The sequence below is a fragment of the Pseudophryne corroboree genome, chromosome 4, assembly GCF_028390025.1.
Source record: "Pseudophryne corroboree isolate aPseCor3 chromosome 4, aPseCor3.hap2, whole genome shotgun sequence".
Lineage (NCBI taxonomy): Eukaryota > Metazoa > Chordata > Amphibia > Anura > Myobatrachidae > Pseudophryne > Pseudophryne corroboree.
Window position 1 is genome coordinate 866495742 of NC_086447.1, and position 19887 is coordinate 866515628.

Here is a 19887-nt window from a genome sequence, read left to right on the forward strand (position 1 = left end):
ACCAATCAGCATTGAAGTAACATTTAGAATTTGCATACCATACAATTGTACGGAGCAGCTGATTGGTTGTCATGGGCAACTTCTCCACAGGCTCACTTCTTTTCACTGCTTAATGAATAGACCCCTTAATGCACTGACAGCCAGTGTGCGTCATTCTAGTTGCTGCTGCCATTTATTCCAAGCAGGCGACAGCAGGAACCTTCCATCTATCTGTGAAGTGGGCTGGGTGCGGGATTTATGCAGAATGCAATGAATCAAAGGTATCTTACATATTGTATGTTACTGTACAATGTACATGATCGTATAGAAACTAGTGATGAGCGGATTCGGTTTTACTCGGTTCTCAAAACCGAATCTTATTGGTTATCCAAAACACGTGACATCAGTGAGTCAATAAGATTCGGTTTTGAGAACCGAGTAAAACCGAATCCGCTCATCACTAAACTAGCATTGCTGTGAGCAGGCCATTTATTGCAAATATTACGTCAAGCTAAGGGTAATAATGGTATCCTATATTTCATGCTAATTAAGGCCAGCTCACTAATTAGTCAGTTTCTTCATAAAGTTTGATTTTCACAGCTCGTACTGCTGACTTTATACCCTTGCTAACAGGTATAATATAGTCTTCCCGCACTCAGTATCAGAGCCTTCGTTGTGTCAGCTGTAGCGTTTGTTTTGCGTCTCATTGAGTCCCCACTGAGCTGGCCACAAGCTGACTTTACATTGCAATGAATGGCAAGTCTAACTCCAGTGACTGGGTGGATCTAACGCAGCCATGGGTGTTAGGGTTATCATGGAAGAAGATAACCCAGCGCCAGAGGAGTTGATGGATCGAAGCGGATTGTACCAGTCTTCATGCTGGCGAGACGGAGGAGTGGCAGATGGCAGGTGTGAGTGCGTGCTGGAACACATGAATTGGCCCACGGTGGATGGGGGCTGGTAACTTACAGGGGCCATGGATGTGAACCGAGGAATGTGGTTTAGCGTGTGTGGGTACTGGTACTGGCGTGATGCGGGCGACATGGAACACACGCCTGGGATGAGGTTGCTGCAGGCGATCATGCCACCTGCTGCCACGGACTTCTGGTTTGTTCTTTCATGTTTGCGATGCTTCGCCCTCCGGTTTTGAAACCACACCTACCATGGAGAGACAGTGATTACTGGTTACTACAGTGTTTCATGGAAGCTAAAAGAAATCCGCTAATATTCAGGGGGTGTGGATTATTAGGTCCACCATGATTAGATCCATAGTCAATAGGTAGATCCCGCATGGTAGATATGGCATTGGCAGACAGGGTCATTAGGTGGTATGAAAAAGGTAAGACAATTGAAAAAGTCGACACGTTCCAAAGGGCGACATGGAAATGGTCAGCAAAAAACGGTTGACATGCGTTTTGGGCGTCATTATGTATGTTTAACCACATGTGACCCCCAATTAGAACACTGCAACGTTTCGGGCAGGGTTACTATTCTCAATCGTAGCCCACGTGGATGGTAAAGGATGAAAACGTTTTTTAGATTTTTTTAATTGAAAATTAAAAATGTGTCGACTATTTTGAACCTGTCAACTTTTTCCATGTTGACCTTTTGACCATTTCAATCTAAAACATGTCGACCATGTAGGGTTGACCTATCATCAAGAACCCATATTCAGGTCGATGTGACCTGAATGCGTGTTGTATTACAATAACATATTTTGTTATAAAGTTTGTCACATAAAAAAAAAAAAATTTGCATACACACTTTCTACTGGATGAAAACAATGGTGATGATGCAGATGCGCAGCAAGTCCCAGATTCTGGGGGAGGTACATCAAAGAATACAAACAGGTGTTGCCCATAGCAACCAGTCAGGTTTAAGTTATACTTTTATAGAATATGCTCAATAAATGGTAGCTGTAATCTGATTAGTTGCTATGGGCAACACATCCACTTGTCCTCTTTGAAAGGTTTGATAGATCATCCCCTACATGTGTATTTTTATCCATATGGTATCATAGACGGCATGACCATCAGTGCGCATTTACATCTGGTACATTATATCAGTCTGAGAAAAAAGTGTTAAGGGCCCTACACACTGGCAGATACAATGCATGATATGAACGTTAATGAACGAGAACTCGTTCATATCGTGCAGTGTGTATACACCAATGATTAATGATGCGCGGCCCTGCGCTCGTTAATCATTGGTGCCCCGTCACTTATGCATGCAGGCCAATATGGACGAGCTATGGTGACGGGGGGAGTGAAGAAACCTCACTCCCCCCGCCGCTGGGCCGTCGGGCAGCTCGGCAGTGGATCGGTAAGTGTGTAGGGCCCATTACACTTATGTGTGCAACTCTGTGTTGTATGCAGTTCCGTCGGAGCACTCTCTGTGGAGAGTGCCCACGTGAGGAGGCCCCGGTACAGCTCAGTTATACGCCCTCAGTCACCGGTGGAGATGACTGACTGCATTGCCTGTAGTTGTGTATGCGTGATTCCGGATATGCTCTGCAAACAGCTGTGTTCAGTGCTGCAGCCGCCCCAATCTGTTTTTCCCATAGTAGTGACTATTTTAATGGAAACAGCTGTATAATTCCAGAGACGACCATATGGCCAATCATGTGAGTATAGAGGCATCTTGTACATGGGAGAAATTATGTGTGCCCTGTATGTGTAACTTATTTACTATATGGAGTTGTACATGGGGATAACATGACTGGGGGCTAGATGCATCATCGCTTGGAAAGTGATAAAATGGAGAGAGAAAAAGCATGAGCCAATCACCTCCTAACTGTCATTTTTTAAACACAGCCTGTGACATGTCAGTTAGGAGCTGATTGGCTGGTACTTTTTCTCTCCATTTTATCACTCTTCAAGCGATGACGCATCTAGCCCTGGGACTGAATACACTGAAGAGTCAATGGGTGAGATTCAAATTACATATCACGCCCAATTTCCTTTCTACAATGATCTCCGTTATCGCGCATATTGCGCCCATAGTAATCAGTTTTACTGTGTAAAGGGTTGGGTGCCTCGCTACTCCAGGGGTAGCGAGTTGAAATAATGATACAACGTCCCTGAGGGCAGAAACAGAATGAGTGTGGAAAGGGGTGAAAAGAATTGAATCTCCCCCTAACAGTCTAATTTATAAGAACCAAGTCGATGACTTGAGTAAGTTGAATATTCTGCATTCTATGAACAGATAGATTAGACCAGTGGTTCTCAAACTCTGTCCTCGGGACCCCAAGCACTTCACGTTTTCCAGGTGTCATCACTAGTGAAATAATGAACTCCACCTGTGGATGTTTTAAAATGTGTCCGTGAGTACTAAGTACACCTGGGCACCTCCTAGGTCACCTGCAAAGTGTGAGCTGTTTGGGGTCCTGAGGACCGAGTTTGAGAACCACTAGGGCATACTCTCCAACATTTTACATACAAAAATCGGTACAAACTCGAAAAGGGGGCGTGGCCACGGATAAAGTGGGAATGGTCACGCCCCTTTTCCTATACTTTTAAAAAAAGTTTGGAGAGCCAAAAAATCGGTACCGACCATAAAAAAAGGTACTGTACCTGCCAAAAAGGTGCAGCTGGAGGGTATGCTAGGATAGACTATTAAGGGATTTCATGGTATACAAAGCTGGATTGGCAGATAAGGCAAAGTTTCCTAAGTCCAGCCCTCAGCGCGTGTTTTCCAGATCTCACATCACAAGTGAAAATTTTGGTGCCGCCTTTGCATCTATTAAAATGTGTCAGCCAGTAGTGAATTAATCGGTGCAACACTAGGAGATCTGGAAAACATGCAATGTTAGAGGTCTGTGAGGACTGGAGCTGGGAAACGCTCATCTAATGTAGTGAAAGGGGTCCGGTATGTTTTGTTGGACACCATAATGCTGACTGGTGCAAAATGTCGACAATCACAATATCAGCGTGAGAAATGTTGACACTGACTAAATGTCATCAGGTCCATAATACCGACACTCAGTTTTCAGTATAACCTCTATTCCTGACCCTTAAACCCTAACCCTATAATCTCTACTGTAGACATTTTGATTTTGCCGACATTTCACATGTCAATCTTTTAACCATGTCGATATGGTGTCAACATTTTGACTGTTGACATTGTGATTGTCGACTTTTAATGACTAAATACTGTCTTTTAGTCGAATAATACATTAAATGTCGTTTAAGGCCGTGTCTGTATGTGGGCAGCACAGTGGCTTAGTATTGCTGCTTCACAGCACGGTCATGGGTTCTATCCTGACACAAGGCCATGTATGTGTAGAGTTTTTATGTGCTCCCCATGTTTGTGTGAGTTACCTCCAGGTACTCCAGTTTTCTCCCAAACCCCCCAGAAAAGGTTAAATAGGTTAATTGATTTCTGACAAAAATTAACCCTAGTGTGTATGTGTATCCATATAATAGGGAATATAGATTGTAAGCTCCACTGGGGCAGGGACTGATGTGAGTAAATACTCTCTGCAAAGCGCTGTGTAATAGTAATATGTGTGAGCTATATAAATAATGGGTGTGGGTCAACAGTGACTAGGGTGACATCTGAAATATCTCGACACGTCATTAGGTCGACATGAGTTTTTTTGGGGGGTTTTGGTGTCGTTTTCTTCATAAAGTGACCGGGAACCCCAGTTAGTGCACTGTGTCCCCTCACATGACTCGTTTCGCTCGCCATGCTTCGGTCAAGGTTACCGTTCCCAATCGTAGTCCATAAGGATTGTAAAGTATGAAAAAGTTCAAAAAATGGAAATAAAAAAAGGGAAAAACTCAAGTCGTCCTTTTCACGTGTCGAACTTTGCCATGTCGACCTAATAACTAGAGATGAGCGGATTCGGATTTACTCGGTTCTCAAAACCGCATCTTATTGGCTCACGGATGTCACGTGTTTTGGATAGCCAATCATATGCCGTTTTGAGAACCGAGTAAATCTGAGTAAAACCGAATCTGCTCATCTCTACTAATAACCATGTCAACTTATTGCATGTCGACCAATAGTGGCTGACCTAATGAGTGTTGACCTAAATACCGGATACCATAAATAATTATTAATACATAAATATTTAATAGAAACAATAATTATTAAACAGACTGTAATCTAAATTCAGATCAGAAAATATGTGAGTAAAATAACTTAAGTGGAAAAATGATTATATTATTATTACTGGTAATCTGCTTCCTCCACGCAGCACGTTACCTGTATCCTCGCCTCGTTCAGCTTGGTGATCTTTGCCAGTTCCTCTCTACAGTAAATATCTGGATAGTGGTTCTTGTTGAAAGCTGTTTCCAAATGCTCCAGCTGTTCTTGAGTAAAGGTTGTACGATGTCGCCGCCTGGTCGGGGTTGGATAATGAGGAGGGACATGTCTGCTGGATGATAATAACGTGTTGCCGTCTACGGCGGAGACATCGGAAAATGCCTTATATGAACTATCAATGTCTGTAAGGAAAAAAGAAAATGTGACGTTATTTAAAAACAAATGGACTATTCTGTACTATATGTTCAGAAAAAAGTGACAATCACTCAAAACCATCAGTGAAAATATAAAAGGTCACCGTATCCTTTTTGAAATCTGTTTTACTTCAATTTCTCATGCGTAGTAGTCCCATAGGGAAAGACAAGAGAAATAAATATAGTGAAGTACAGTTTTTGATGTTCAATCTGATTCAAGTCTGAGCTCTGGCTGGGCCACTCAAGGACATTCACAGAGTTGTCCTGAAGCCACTCCTTTGATATCTTGGCTGTGTGCTTAGGGTCGTTGTCCTGCTGAAAGATGAACCGTCACCCCAGTCTGAGGTCAAGGGCGCTCTGGAGCAGGTTTTCATCCAGGATGTCTCTGTACATTGCTGCATTCATCTTTCCCTCTATCCTGACTAGTCTCCCAGTTCCTGCTGCTGAAAAACATCCCCACAAATGATGCTGCCACCACCATGCTTCACTGTAGGGATGGTATTGGCCTGGTGATGAGCGGTGCCTGGTTTCCTCCAAACAGGACGCCTGCCATTCACACCAAAGAGCTCAATGTTTGTCTCATCAGACCAGAGAATTTTGTTTCTCATGGTCTGAGAGTCCTTCAGGTGCATTTTGGCAAACTCCAGGCGGACTGGCATGTGCTTTTTAATAAGGAGTGGCTTCCGTCTGGCCACTCTACCGTGCAGGCCTGATTGGTGGATTGCTGCAGAGATGGCTGTCCTTATGGAAGGTTCTCCTATCTCCACAGAGGAATATTGTAGCTCTGATACAGTGACCATCGGGTTCTTGATCACCTCCCTGACTAGGGCCCTTCTCTCTCGATCGCTCAGTTTAGACGGCCAGCCAGCTCTAGGAAGAGTCCTGGTGGTTCTGAACTTCTTCAGTTTACGGATGATGAAGGCTACTGTGCTCATTGGGACCTTCAAAGCAGCAGATATTTTTCTGTACCCTTCCCCAGATTTGTTCCTCGAGTCAATCCTGTCTCGGCAGTCTACAGACAATTCCTTTGACTTCATGCTTGGGTGCTCAGACATGCACTGTCAAGTGTGGGACGTTATATAGACATGTGTGTGCCTTTCCAGATCATGACCAGTCAACTGAATTTACCACAGGTGGACTCCAATTAAGCTGTAGGAACATCTCAAGGATGATCAGTGGAAACAGGATGCACCTGAGCTCAATTTTGAGCTTCATGGCAAAGGCTGTAAATACTTATGTACATGGGATTTCTTAGTTTTTTATTTTTAATAAATTTACAATAATCTCAAAAACACATTTTCACGTCATTATGGGGTATTGTGTGTAGAATTTTGAGGGAAAAAATGAATTTATTCCATTTTGGAATAAGGCTGTAACATAACAAAATGTGGAAAAAGTGAAGCGCTGCGAATACTTTCCGGATGCACTGTATATTTCGTGTTACCATTGGTGTTCTGCAGAGGCGTATCTAGGGTAGGGCGAGTGGGGCACGTGCCCTGGGCGCCTTGGCAGGCCCAGGAGAGGGGGGCGCCGCCGGCGACCAGGGCATCATGCCCCACTCGCCCCCGTCAACCCTAAATGTGAGGGGAGGAGAGCGCATCGTCTCTCCCTCCCCTCACCGCCGCTGCCAGCACTAGCAGCGCTGCTGTGTCCGGTCTCCGGCGCTAGCCAATCAGAGCTTGCGTACCGGCTCCTGATTGGCTGCCGGTCCGCGAGCTCTGATTGGCTAGCGAACCGGCGCCAGACAGCCGCCGGAGACCTGGAGCGGTGAGGGGAAGGAGAGGCGCTGCGCTGCGCTGCGCTCTCCTCCCCTCACATAGAGCAAGCGGTGAGTGACGGGGGGCGGGGGTGGCGGCGGGCTTGGCGGCACAGTGGGGCATGTATCTGGCACCAAATGGGGCATATGTAACTGGCACTGAGTGGGGCCTGGCACAGTGAGGCCTGTAACTGGCACAGTGGGGCAATGTAACTGGCATTGTGGGGCATGTAACTGGCACTGTGGGGCAATGTAACTGGCACTGTGGGGCATGTATCCGGCACTGTGAGGCATTGTATCTGGCACTGGGGGGCAATGCAATTGGCACTGTGGGGCATGTATCCGGCACTGTGGGGCAATGTAACTGGCACTGTGGGGCAATGTAACTGGCACTGTGGGGCATGTATCTGGCACTGTGTGGCATTGTATCCGGCACTGTGGGGCATTGTATCTGGCACTGGGGGGCAATGCAATTGGCACTGTGGGGCATGTATCCGGCACTGTGGGGCAATGTAACTGGCACTGTGGGGCAATGTAACTGGCACTGTGGGGCATGTATCTGGCACTGTGGGGCATTGTATCCGGCACTGTGGGGCAATGTAACTGGCACTGTGGGGCAATGTAACTGGCACTGTGGGGCATGTATCCGGCACTGTGGGGCATTGTATCTGGCACTGGGGGGCAATGCAATTGGCACTGTGGGGCATGTATCCGGCACTGTGGGGCAATGTAACTGGCACTGTGGGGCAATGTAACTGGCACTGTGGGGCATGTATCTGGCACTGTGGGGCATTGTATCCGGCACTGTGGGGCAATGTAACTGGCACTGTGGGGCAATGTAACTGGCACTGTGGGGCATGTAACTGGCACTGTGGGGCATGGTATCTGGCACTGGGGGGCAATGTAACTGGCACTGTGGGGCATGTATCCGGCACTGTGGGGCATTGTATCTGGCACTGGGGGGCAATGTAACTGGCACTGTGGGGCATTGTATCTGGCACTGTGGGGCAATGTAACTGGCACTGTGGGGCATTGTATCTGGCACTGTGGGGCAATGTAACTGGCACTGTGGGGCATTGTATCTGGCACTGTGGGGCAATGTAACTGGCACTGTGGGCCATTTTCAGTGGCCACACCCCTTCTGGAGCGTGGCCACACCCCTTCTGGTGTGTGGTCACGCCCATTTTTCGCACCAAATGGGGCATATGTAACTGGCACTGAGTGGGGCTTGGCACTGTGGGGCAATGTAACTGGCATTGTGGGGCATGTAACTGGCACTGCGGGGCATGTAACTGGCACTGTGGGGCAATGTAACTGGCATTGTGGGGCATGTAACTGGCACTGTGGGGCAATGTAACTGGCACTGTGGGGCATGTATCCGGCACTGTGGGGCATTGTATCTGGCACTGGGGGGCAATGCAATTGGCACTGTGGGGCATGTATCCGGCACTGTGGGGCAATGTAACTGGTACTGTGGGGCAATGTAACTGGCACTGTGGGGCATGAATCTGGCACTGTGGGGCATTGTATCCGGCACTGTGGGGCAATGTAACTGGCACTGTGGGGCAATGTAACTGGCACTGTGGGGCATGGTATCTGGCACTGTGGGGCAATGTAACTGGCACTGTGGGGCATGTATCTGGCACTGTGGGGCATTGTATCTGGCACTGGGGGGCAATGTAACTGGCACTGTGGGGCATTGTATCTGGCACTGGGGGGCAATGTAACTGGCACTGTGGGGCATTGTATCTGGCACTGTGGGGCAATGTAACTGGCACTGTGGGGCATTGTATCTGGCACTGTGGGGCAATGTAACTGGCACTGTGGGCCATTTTCAGTGGCCACACCCCTTCAGGAGCGTGACCACACCCCTTCTGGTGTGTGGCCACGCACCAAATGGGGCATATGTAACTGGCACTGAGTGGGGCTTGGCACTGTGGGGCAATGTAACTGGCATTGTGGGGCATGTAACTGGCACTGTGGGGCAATGTAACTGGCATTGTGGGGCATGTAACTGGCACTGTGGGGCATGTAACTGGCACTGTGGGGTAATGTAACTGGCACTGTGGGGCATGTATCTGGCACTGTGGGGCATTGTATCTGGCACTGTGGGGCAATGTAACTGGCACTGTGGGCCATTTTCAGTGGCCACACCCCTTCTGGAGCGTGGCCACACCCCTTCTGGTGTGTGGCCACGCACCAAATGGGGCATATGTAACTGGCACTGAGTGGGGCTTGGCACTGTGGGGCAATGTAACTGGCATTGTGGGGCATGTAACTGGCACTGTGGGGCAATGTAACTGGCATTGTGGGGCATGTAACTGGCACTGTGGGGCATGTAACTGGCACTGTGGGGTAATGTAACTGGCACTGTGGGGCATGTATCTGGCACTGTGGGGCATGTAACTGGCACTGTGGGGCATGTAACTGGCACTGTGGGGTAATGTAACTGGCACTGTGGGGCAATGTAACTGGCACTGTGGGGCATGTATCTGGCACTGTGGGGCATTGTATCTGGCACTGTGGGGCAATGTAACTGGCACTGTGGGGCATGTATCCGGCACTGTGGGGCATTATATCTGGCACTGGGGGGCAATGTAACTGGCACTGTGGGGCATTGTATCTGGCACTGTGGGGCAATGTAACTGGCACTGTGGGGCATTGTATCTGGCACTGTGGGCTATTGTATCTGGCACTGTGGGGCATGTATCTGGCACTGTGGGGCATTGTATCTGGCACTGTGGGGCATTGTATCTGGCACGGTGGGGCATGTATCCGGCACTGTGGGGCATTGTATCTGGCACTGGGGGGCAATGTAACTGGCACTGTGGGGCATTGTATCTGGCACTGTGGGGCAATGTAACTGGCACTGTGGGGCAATGTAACTGGCACTGTGGGCATTGTATCTGGCACTGTGGGGCATTGTATCTGGCACTGTGGGGCAATGTACCTGGCATTGTGGGCCATTTTCAGTGGCCACACCCCTTCTGGAGCGTGGCCACACACCCTCTGGTGTGTGGTCATGCCCATTTTTTTTTTGCACCGCACGCACATACTTCTGTTGCTATGTTTTGTTTTGTTTTTTGGGGGGGAGGGGGCGCCATTTTACATCTTGCCCCTGGGCTCCAAAAACCCTAGTTACGCCTCTGGTGTTCTGTTCTATAGTTTTCTACATACTGGGAAAAATTAGTGTGATGTGGGCACTTAACTCTATTGTCTAAACAGATTTGTTTTTTTAATTGGCTCAATGCTGTACTTGGGATATGGCATGTATGAGCAATGATAATAAACAGCCCTGCCCTGACCATAGAGTTCTCTGAAGGTAGAGTTCCCACTTAACTGGCTAATTTTTTACTACAAAACTGCTTGGAAATTGTTTTTATCAATAGTAATTTTAGTTACCACAGTGTTTGCTCTTATCATACAGCCTATCACAGGGACTTGTGTGTCATTAATGCCATTAAGGAAGGACCTCATTATTATTTACATATTTTTTAAGGCGCCACATAGTTTCCTCAGCGCTGTACAGGGAATATACAGAGGGACTGTGAAACCTGACATAAGAGCCTGTACTCAGTGAAGGGTAAGTACCATGTCAGTAGCGGAGAGGGAATAGGAGACAAGGAGCACTGGAATCAGGATAGTGCAAGGGATGAACATGAGAAAGGTGGGTCCTGCCAATGAGAGTGTATCTGCTAAGAGAAGGGTTGTACAACTGCAGGAGCGAGAGATGGGATGGGAAAATAGTGGATATGTAGGGGAAAGAGACAATAAGCCTTGATGAAAAGGTGTATTTTTAGTTCGTGACTTGGCAATAGAGTGAGTTCCAGAAGAGTTGGCAGAGCGGGAGAAATCCTGGGGACAGGAGGAAAAGACGGTAACCACGGTGGAAAAGATGTGGCAATCAGAGGCAGGACAGATGGAGCGGGAGGGAGTGTGGACAGAAAAGAGGTTGGAGACGTAGAAGTGAGCAGAGTTAAAAAGTGGTCCATAAGAGAGGGTCAAGAGTTTAAACTGGATTCTGAGGGGGGTAACAAGCCAATAAAGCAGTTTGCAGAGACAGGAGGCCAACACAAAGGAAATTGAGACAGGCAGCAGCGTTTTAGACAGATTAAAGTGTGTAAAGGTGAGTGAGGGGATGCGATGACATAGAGGAGAAGGTTACAGTGGTCAAGCTAGGAAATGATGAGTGTGAACAATAGTTTTGGTGTCATCAGGAATGAGGAAGGGCTGATCTTAGAGGTGCAAACAGCAAGAGTGAGACCTATTTTGATTGTGTGCAGTGAAGGACAGGGAGGAGTCCAGGATGACCCCCAAGTAGCAGACTTGGGCGATGGTCAGGACATAGATGGTATCAATGGAACTATAGAGCGAGCAATTGGATTGGGCCTTGGAAGGGGAAAAGATGACGAGTTCAGTTCTGGACATATGTAATATGAGAAAAATTGAGCCATCTAGGATGAGTTGACAGGTAGGAAGAGACCCGAGCGAGGACTGAAAGAGATGTGAGGAGAGGACAGGTATATTTGTGTCATCAGCGTACAGGTGGTTTTAGAGCCTGAAGTTCCTGATGAGATTTCCAAGGGAGGAGGTGTAAAGTGAGAAGAGGCGAAATCCAAAGATGGTTCTTTGGAGGACACCAGCAGGTAGAGGAAGGTATGAGAGGTACTGTAACAGGCAGGGACAGAAAAGGAACGGTCCGTGAGGTAAGAGATGAACCATGAGAGGATAGACTTATACTCCTTTCACATTTCATAAATATCCTGGGTTATTTTACGTGCAGCAAGCCAGGATAATGTGGGCTTGCTCATACATATTGAGCAAGCCCACAAGACAGCAACCTCCACTGTTTGAGAGAGAGTGAGATATATGGTCCTGTTCACAGAATAACCAATACTTATTTGTTTGCTGATCATTTTTATTAAAATAAAATTAAGTAAACCCTTAATTCTCCGGCAGGGTCCACAGGTTATCCACAGGATAACATTGGGCTATGCTGGAGCGACAGCGGATTGGCACCAAACGATCATGAGCTTTCTGGCCTCCCAGGATGCACCGGGCTTGTATATATAATCCCGCCCACCGACTCAGTCAAATCAGTTTTTTGTTTGGTGCGGTAGGAGCCAGACCATGGTCACAGGGCTGCTGTGTTTGGCAGCCCTGAGCTTTATTTCATTTATTTTTATAGTCTTACTATGTTTTGAGTGATCTTTCCTAACAACAACTCTCCGCCGGGTCGCAACAACGCTTACCCACGGTACAAGTGCTGTCTCGACGAGCGTCTGTGTTGGATGTTGCTAGCAGGTCCGGCAGACGTTACCAGGCTGTGGCCGGAGCATGGGGAGAGGGTAAGGCATCCGTTCCGCTTAGTAGAGGAATACGGACACAGCTGCACTGTATTGGTTGGAGACTACCAAACAGTAGCTGGCGCGCCACCACCACGGGTGCTCTAGCGCTAGGCTTTAGGGATCATAAGGCGCCAGGATTAGTTTGAGGCTGCGATCCCTAGGGTTGATGTCAGCAGTGGGGAGTCAGACGCTCTCCTGGTCGCCCCTCCCCCCAGTTCATGACCAGTTTCCGTGCGTCTCCCGCCATGAACTGATTGCCTCACTTCCGTCTCAGACGCTACCACGAGGGGACTCGGTCGCAGCATGGCGCTGCGTCTGTATACACTAAGGTTTGACCGCTAAGAGACTGGGTCGCAGATATGAGCGTCTGCATGCACTAACGTTCACGGAGCGTCTGTGTTCACTAAAAATTACCGGAGCGGCAGTGTACACTAGTAGCGTCTGGATCCACTCAGCGGTTGCTAAACATATTGATCGATCCTGGAAGTGGGGTGAGTCTCCCTGTATCCCACTCTACAGAGTAAGGGTTATACAGCACTAAATTTCTATCTACTGTTGTAGTATGAGTAGTTAAGTTTAGTGCCTATTGCATATGAGTTTTGTACGATACTGTGATTTTCCCCGCAATTGCGTCTGAATACATTAAAATAACTGTATAATACAGAAAACAGTAAATGTACGCCTACATACTTGAAATGTGTTTGTAGATGATAACATGCTCATATGACTAATATATAACATGTGGCTGACTGCTAGTGTGATTGCTGACTTTATGTTTGTCAGTGTTTTTTCTGAAACTCAATGCTGATGCTTGGGTTAGGGTCAGATTGATATCACTTTTATGCATATAAAGTGTTTTCAGCAGTGGCGTGTGGTGAGGTCAGTGACTGGTGAGGCACTGCAGCCATAATGTCCACCGAGTCCCGCCGATGACACCTACCACCGCCAAGCCAAAGCCTGCTACTGCCCCCAAGCCGATGCCCAATACCACCACCACAAATGGCCTCTGCCCAAGCCATTGGCCGCCACCTTCCTGCCCTGTCTCCCTCCATTGCCACCATCCTGCTCTGTCTCCCTCCAGTGCCACCATCCTGCCCTGTCTCCTTCCACACCACCATCCTGCCCTGTCTCTCTCCACGCCAGCATCCTGCCCTGTCTCCCTTCATATCAGCATCCTGCCCTGTCTCCTTCCAGCGCCACCATCCTTCCCTGTCTCCCTCCAGTGCCACCATCCTTCCCCGTCTCCCTCCACGCCAGCGTCCTGCCCTGTCTCCTTCTACGCCACCATGCTGCCGTATCTCCCTCCAGTGCCACCATCCTTCCCCGTCTCCCTCCACGCCACCATCCTGCCCTGTCTCCCTCCACACCACCATCCAGTCCGGTCTCCTTCTACGCCACCATCCTTCCCCGTCTCCCTCCACGCCAGTGTCCTGCCCTGTCTCCTTCTACGCCACTATCCTGCCCTGTCTCCCTCCAGTGCCACCATCCTTCCCCGTCTCCCTTCACGCCAGCGTCCTGCCCTGTCTCCTTCTACGCCATCATGCTGCCGTATCTCCCTCCAGTGCCACCATCCTGCCCTGTCTCCTTCCACACCACCATGCTGCCCTGTCTCCCTCCATGCCACCATCCTGCCCTGTCTCCTTCTACGCCACCATGCTGCGCTATCTCCCTCCATGCCAGCGTACTGCCCTGTCTCCTTCTACGCCACCATGCTGCCGTGTCTCCCTCCAGTGCCACCATCCTGCCCTGTCTCCTTCCACACCACCATCCTGCCCAGTCTTCCTCCATGCCACCATCCTGCCCTGTCTCCTTCTACGCCACCATGCTGCGCTGTCTCCCTCCATGCCAGCGTACTGCCCTGTCTCCTTCTACGCCATCACGCTGCCGTGTCTCCCTCCACGCCAGCATCCTGCCCTGTCTCCCTTCATATCAGCATCCTGCCCTGTCTCCTTCCAGCGCCACCATCCTTCCCTGTCTCCCTCCAGTGCCACCATCCTTCCCCGTCTCCCTCCACGCCAGCGTCCTGCCCTGTCTCCTTCTACGCCATCATGCTGCCGTGTCTCCCTCCAGTGCCACCATCCTGCCCTGTCTCCTTCCACACCACCATGCTGCCCTGTCTCCCTCCATGCCACCATCCTGCCCTGTCTCCTTCTACGCCACCATGCTGCGCTGTCTCCCTCCATGCCAGCGTACTGCCCTGTCTCCTTCTATGCCATCATGCTGCCGTGTCTCCCTCCAGTGCCACCATCCTGCCCTGTCTCCTTCCACACCACCATCCTGCCCAGTCTCCCTCCATGCCACCATCCTGCCCTGTCTCCTTCTACGCCACCATGCTGCGCTGTCTCCCTCCATGCCAGCGTACTGCCCTGTCTCCTTCTATGCCACCATCCTTCCCTGTCTCCCTCCACACCACCATCCTTCCCTGTCTCCCTCTACGCCAGCATCCTGCCCTGTCTTCCTCCATGCCACCATCCTGCCCTGTCTCCTTCTACGCCACCATGCTGCGCTGTCTCCCTCCATGCCAGCATCCTGCCCTGTCTCCTTCTATGCTACCATCCTGCCCTGTCTCCCTCCATGCCAGTGTACTGCCCTGTCTCCTTCTATGCCACCATCCTTCCTGTCTCCCTCCACGCCAGCGTACTGCCATGTCTCCTTCTACGCCACCATGCTGCCGTATCTCCCTCCAGTGCCACCATCCTTCCCCGTCTCCCTCCACGCCACCATCCAGCCCTGTCTCCTTTCACACCACCATCCTGCCCTGTCTCCCTCCACGCCACCATCCTGCCCTGTCTCCTTCTACGTCACCATCCTTCCCTGTCTCCCTCCATGCCACCATCCTGCCCTGTCTCCCTTTACGCCACCATGCTGCGCTGTCTCCCTCCATGCCAGTGTACTGCCCTCTCTCCTTCTACGCCACCATCCTGCTCTGTCTCCTTTTACGTCACCATCCTTCCCTGTCTCCCTCCATGCCACCATCCTGCCCTGTCTCCCTCCACGCCACCATCCTGCCCTGTCTCCTTCTACGTCACCATCCTTCCCTGTCTCCCTCCATGCCACCATCCTGCCCTGTCTCCTTCTACGCCACCATGCTGCGCTGTCTCCCTCCATGCCAGTGTACTGCCCTGTCTCCTTCTATGCCACCATCCTTCCCTGTCTCCCTCCATGCCACCATCCTGCCCTGTCTCCTTCTACGTCACCATCCTTCCCTGTCTCCCTCCACGCCACCATCCTGCCCTGTCTCCTTCTACGTCACCATCCTTCCCTGTCTCCCTCCATGCCACCATCCTGTCCTGTCTCCTTCTACACCACCATGCTGCGCTGTCTCCCTCCATGCCAGTGTACTGCCCTGTCTCCTTGTATGCCACCATCCTTCCCTGTCTCCCTCCATGCCACCATCCTGCCCTGTCTCCTTCTACGTCACCATCCTTCCCTGTCTCCCTCCATGCCACCATCCTGCCCTGTCTCCTTCTACGCCACCATGCTGCGCTGTCTCCCTCCATGCCAGCGTACTGCCCTGTCTCCTTCTATGCCACCATCCTTCCCTGTCTCCCTCCACGCCAGCGTACTGCCCTGTCTCCTTCTATGCCACCATCCTTCCTGTCTCCCTCCACGCCACCATCCTTCCCTGTCTCCCTCTACGCCACCATCCTTCCCTGTCTCCCTCTACGCCACCATCCTTCCCTGTCTCCCTCTATGCCACCATCCTTCCCTGTCTCCGTCCACGCCAGTGTACTGCCCTGTCTCCTTCTATGCCACCATCCTTCCCTGTCTCCCTCCATGCCACCATCCTGCCCTGTCTCCTTCTACGTCACCATCCTTCCCTGTCTCCCTCCATGCCACCATCCTGCCCTGTCTCCTTCTACGCCACCATGCTGCGCTGTCTCCCTCCATGCCAGCGTACTGCCCTGTCTCTTTCTATGCCACCATCCTTCCCTGTCTCCGTCCACGCCAGCGTACTGCCCTGTCTCCCTCCACGCCACTAAATCTAAATCAAAGTATTTGACTCCTGGTGGGTATTTGTACAGACAACACTATTAAGCAGCATAGATTAATTATTATGGATCGTTATAACCACATTTGTATCTTGGTATTGTGAGAAATAAACAGAAACACTATTTAAATAAACAAAAAAAGTTTTTTTTTAAGGGTTTGACTAACGTTAGGGCAGCCTTAGTATGCTTTATCATGTTCTGCATGACAGCAGTGGCACACAGGGGAGATGCAAGCAACCATGTCTAAAACGCTCCCCCCTTGTGGCCCCCCCCCCCTCCCTTAGAAAACACAGTGGGGTAAGTACAGCTTTGCATCTAGACTCTCGCTGGGAGGCACACTGCTGTAACAGCACCACAAAAAACCTAAGCCTAGCAGGATCCTACCGCATCTCACTGTCTGCACCTCCCCGTTCCGCAACGTAGCTGGTAAATGTCACAGCAAGTAAATGTCACGGCCACCCCTTCCCCACCGCAACCCTCCCAGACAGTAACTCACCAACTTGTATTCTCTTGTAACCTCTCCGGACAGCAGCGCACCTCACTTCTGGCTTTACGGCTCCTCTCACTGACCGCGTGACGTAACGTGTCACACAGGGCTGGTGCTAGGGTGTTCGGCGCCCCCCTGCAAACTATAAATTTTCCCCTCCCATACTTTACAAAGGGACAGCGCATGTCGAAAAAGGGATGTGGTCTCACAGGGAAGGAGCATGGCCACTCAATTGTACCCCCATTTTAAACACCCCAGTAGTGGCGCTGCTTACACATAACACCCCAGTAGTAGCGCCGCTTACACATAATGACCCCAGTAGTAGCACAGCTTACACGTAACGCCACAGTAGTAGCACAGCTTACACGTAACGAACCCAGTAGTAGCGCAGCTTACACATAATGCCACAGTAGTAGCGCAGCTTATACGTAACGCCCCAGTAGTAGCGCAGCTTATACGTAACGCCCCAGTAGTAGCGCAGCTTATACGTAACGCCCCAGTAGTAGCGCAGCTTATACGTAACGCCCGAGTAGTAGCGCAGCTTATACGTAACGCCCCAGTAGTAGCGCAGCTTACACGTAACGCCCCAGTAGTAGCGCAGCTTATACGTAACGCCCCAGTAGTAGCGCAGCTTACACGTAACGCCCCAGTAGTAGCGCAGCTTACACGTAACGCCCCAGTAGTAGCGCAGCTTACACATAATGCCCCAGTAGTAGCGCAGCTTACACGTAACGCCCCAGTAGTAGCGCAGCTTATACGTAACGCCCCGGTAGTAGAGCAGCTTATACGTAACGCCCCAGTAGTAGCGCAGCTTACACTTATGCCCCAGTAGTAACTCAGCTTAAACGTAACACCCCAGTAGTTGCGCAGCTTCCACGTAATGCCCCAGTAGTAGCGCAGCTTCCACATAACGCCCCAGTAGTAACGCAGCTTACACGTAATGCCCCAGTAGTAGCGCTGCTTACACGTAATGCCCCAGCAGTAGCGCAGCTTACCCATAACGCCCCAGTAGTAACGCAGCTTACACGTAACGCCCACAGTAGTAGAGCTGCTTACACGTAACGCCCCAGTAATAGCGCTGTTTACACGTAATGTCCCAACAGTAGCGCAGCTTTCCTGTAACACCCCAGTATTAGCGCCGCTTACACGTAATGAACCCAGTAGTAGCGCAGCTTACACATAACACCCCAGTAGTAGCGTAGCTTACATGTAACACCCCAGTAGTAGCGTAGCTTACATGTAACGCCCCGGTAGTAGCGCAGCTTACACATAACACCCCAGTAGTAGCGTAGCTTACATGTAACGCCCCGGTAGTAGCGCAGCTTACACATAACGCCCCAGTAGTAGCGCAGCTTACACATAACACCCCAGTAGTAGCGTAGCTTACATGTAACGCCCCGGTAGTAGCGCAGCTTACACATAACGCCCCAGTAGTAGCGCAGCTTACATGTAACGCCCACAGAGGTGCAGTTTATTCACATTCCCCCCCTCCCCCGCACACATACATAAATACACACACACACACACACACACACACACACACTTTCTCACAGTACTCTCCCTGGCTGGCAGGATCTGGAGCAGCATGTCCTCTGTGGCTGCAGTCTGATGGTCCCATGTAACTCCACCCCCTCCACCCGAGTAGCTCCGCCCCTCCATCCATGTAGCCCCGCCCCCCCTATACGATCAGTCACTGCATTGTCACAGTATGGGAGGGGGAGAGGAGAGGAGCTTTCAGCGGGGAGCGCCGGCCTGGTGTCACACGCGGGTGTGGTATTGAAAGTCGACAGTAACTAGGTCGACAATGTCTAGGTCGACCACTATTGGTCGACAGTAACTAGGTCGACAGGGTGTCTAGGTCGACAGGGCCTTTAGGTCGACATGTTCTAGGTCGACAGGTCAAAAGGTCGACATGAGTTTTTAATGTTATTTTGGTGTCGTTTTCTTCGTAGAGTGACCGGGAACCCCAATTAGTGCACCGCGTCCCCTCGCATGGCTCGCTTCGCTCGCCATGCTTCGGGCATAGTGCCTTCGCTCGGCACAGATTACCGTTCCAATCGTAGTCCACGTGGATCGTTAAGTATGAAAAGGTTAAAAAAAAAAAGAAAAAATTGTGAAAAACTCATGTCGACCTAAAGACCCTGTCGACCTAGACACCCTGTCGACCTAGTTACTGTCAACCAATAGTGGTCGACCTAGACATTGTCGACCTAGTTACTGTCGACTTTCAGTCCGGATCCCGTCACACGCAGCATGAGTCATAACACAGTGCAGACTGCAGAGGAGAGGGAATTGCTGCCTCGCCTCCCTCTCGGGTCGGACTAAACTTGACAGCAGCTACTGGGGGACGGGCAGGTATGTAAATGTTCTCTAGTCTAAACATAATAGTTGCTGCACGCCCCCGGAATCGCCCACAGGCCAATCACATGGGACAGGGGCTTGCCTGCATGTGCTTGCTGTCAGCACGCCCCTGTGAAAGCGGCACTGCTAAAGGTGCCGCTTCTAGTGTTTTTTTTTAATGGGATATGACTGCCCTGTGGCCGGCCCCGCCTCCCGCTTCCGGACCTGTATCACTGACAGCGGGAGGCACCGAGAAAACATGTTTAGAAATGTTTTTTAGTAGGTAAAAAATTATTAAAATAATGCAAAGGCTAAAGTTCATACTTATAACACAAAATATGTGTCATAAGTATGTTTTTTGTATTATTTTAATAATTAATGACAGGGGAGGCACTGCCTCCCCTGACTGCACGTCCCTGGTTTTCAGTCACAGATTGTGTAGTACTGTGGAAAAGCTGATTGTTTATCATGTCTAAGAGCGGCAAAGGTGACGAGGTTACATTAACAGTAACACCAACACTCA

The 19887-nt window shown here is 50.1% G+C and overlaps 1 protein-coding gene across 1 annotated transcript in view; it reads right to left on the reverse strand.

The window, feature by feature from the left end:
* Positions 1–685: 685 nt before the first annotated feature.
* LOC134911847 (homeobox protein prophet of Pit-1-like) overlaps positions 686–19887 on the reverse strand; it is a 28638-nt gene continuing 9436 nt past the window's right edge. Inside the window, exons 2-3 of the mRNA XM_063919837.1 lie at positions 5188–5429; positions 686–1137 (exon numbers count right to left, since the gene is read on the reverse strand). Coding sequence (XP_063775907.1) covers positions 742–1137; positions 5188–5429 — 638 coding nt within the window. The 3' untranslated portion in view covers positions 686–741. The remainder of the gene's footprint in view (positions 1138–5187; positions 5430–19887) is intronic.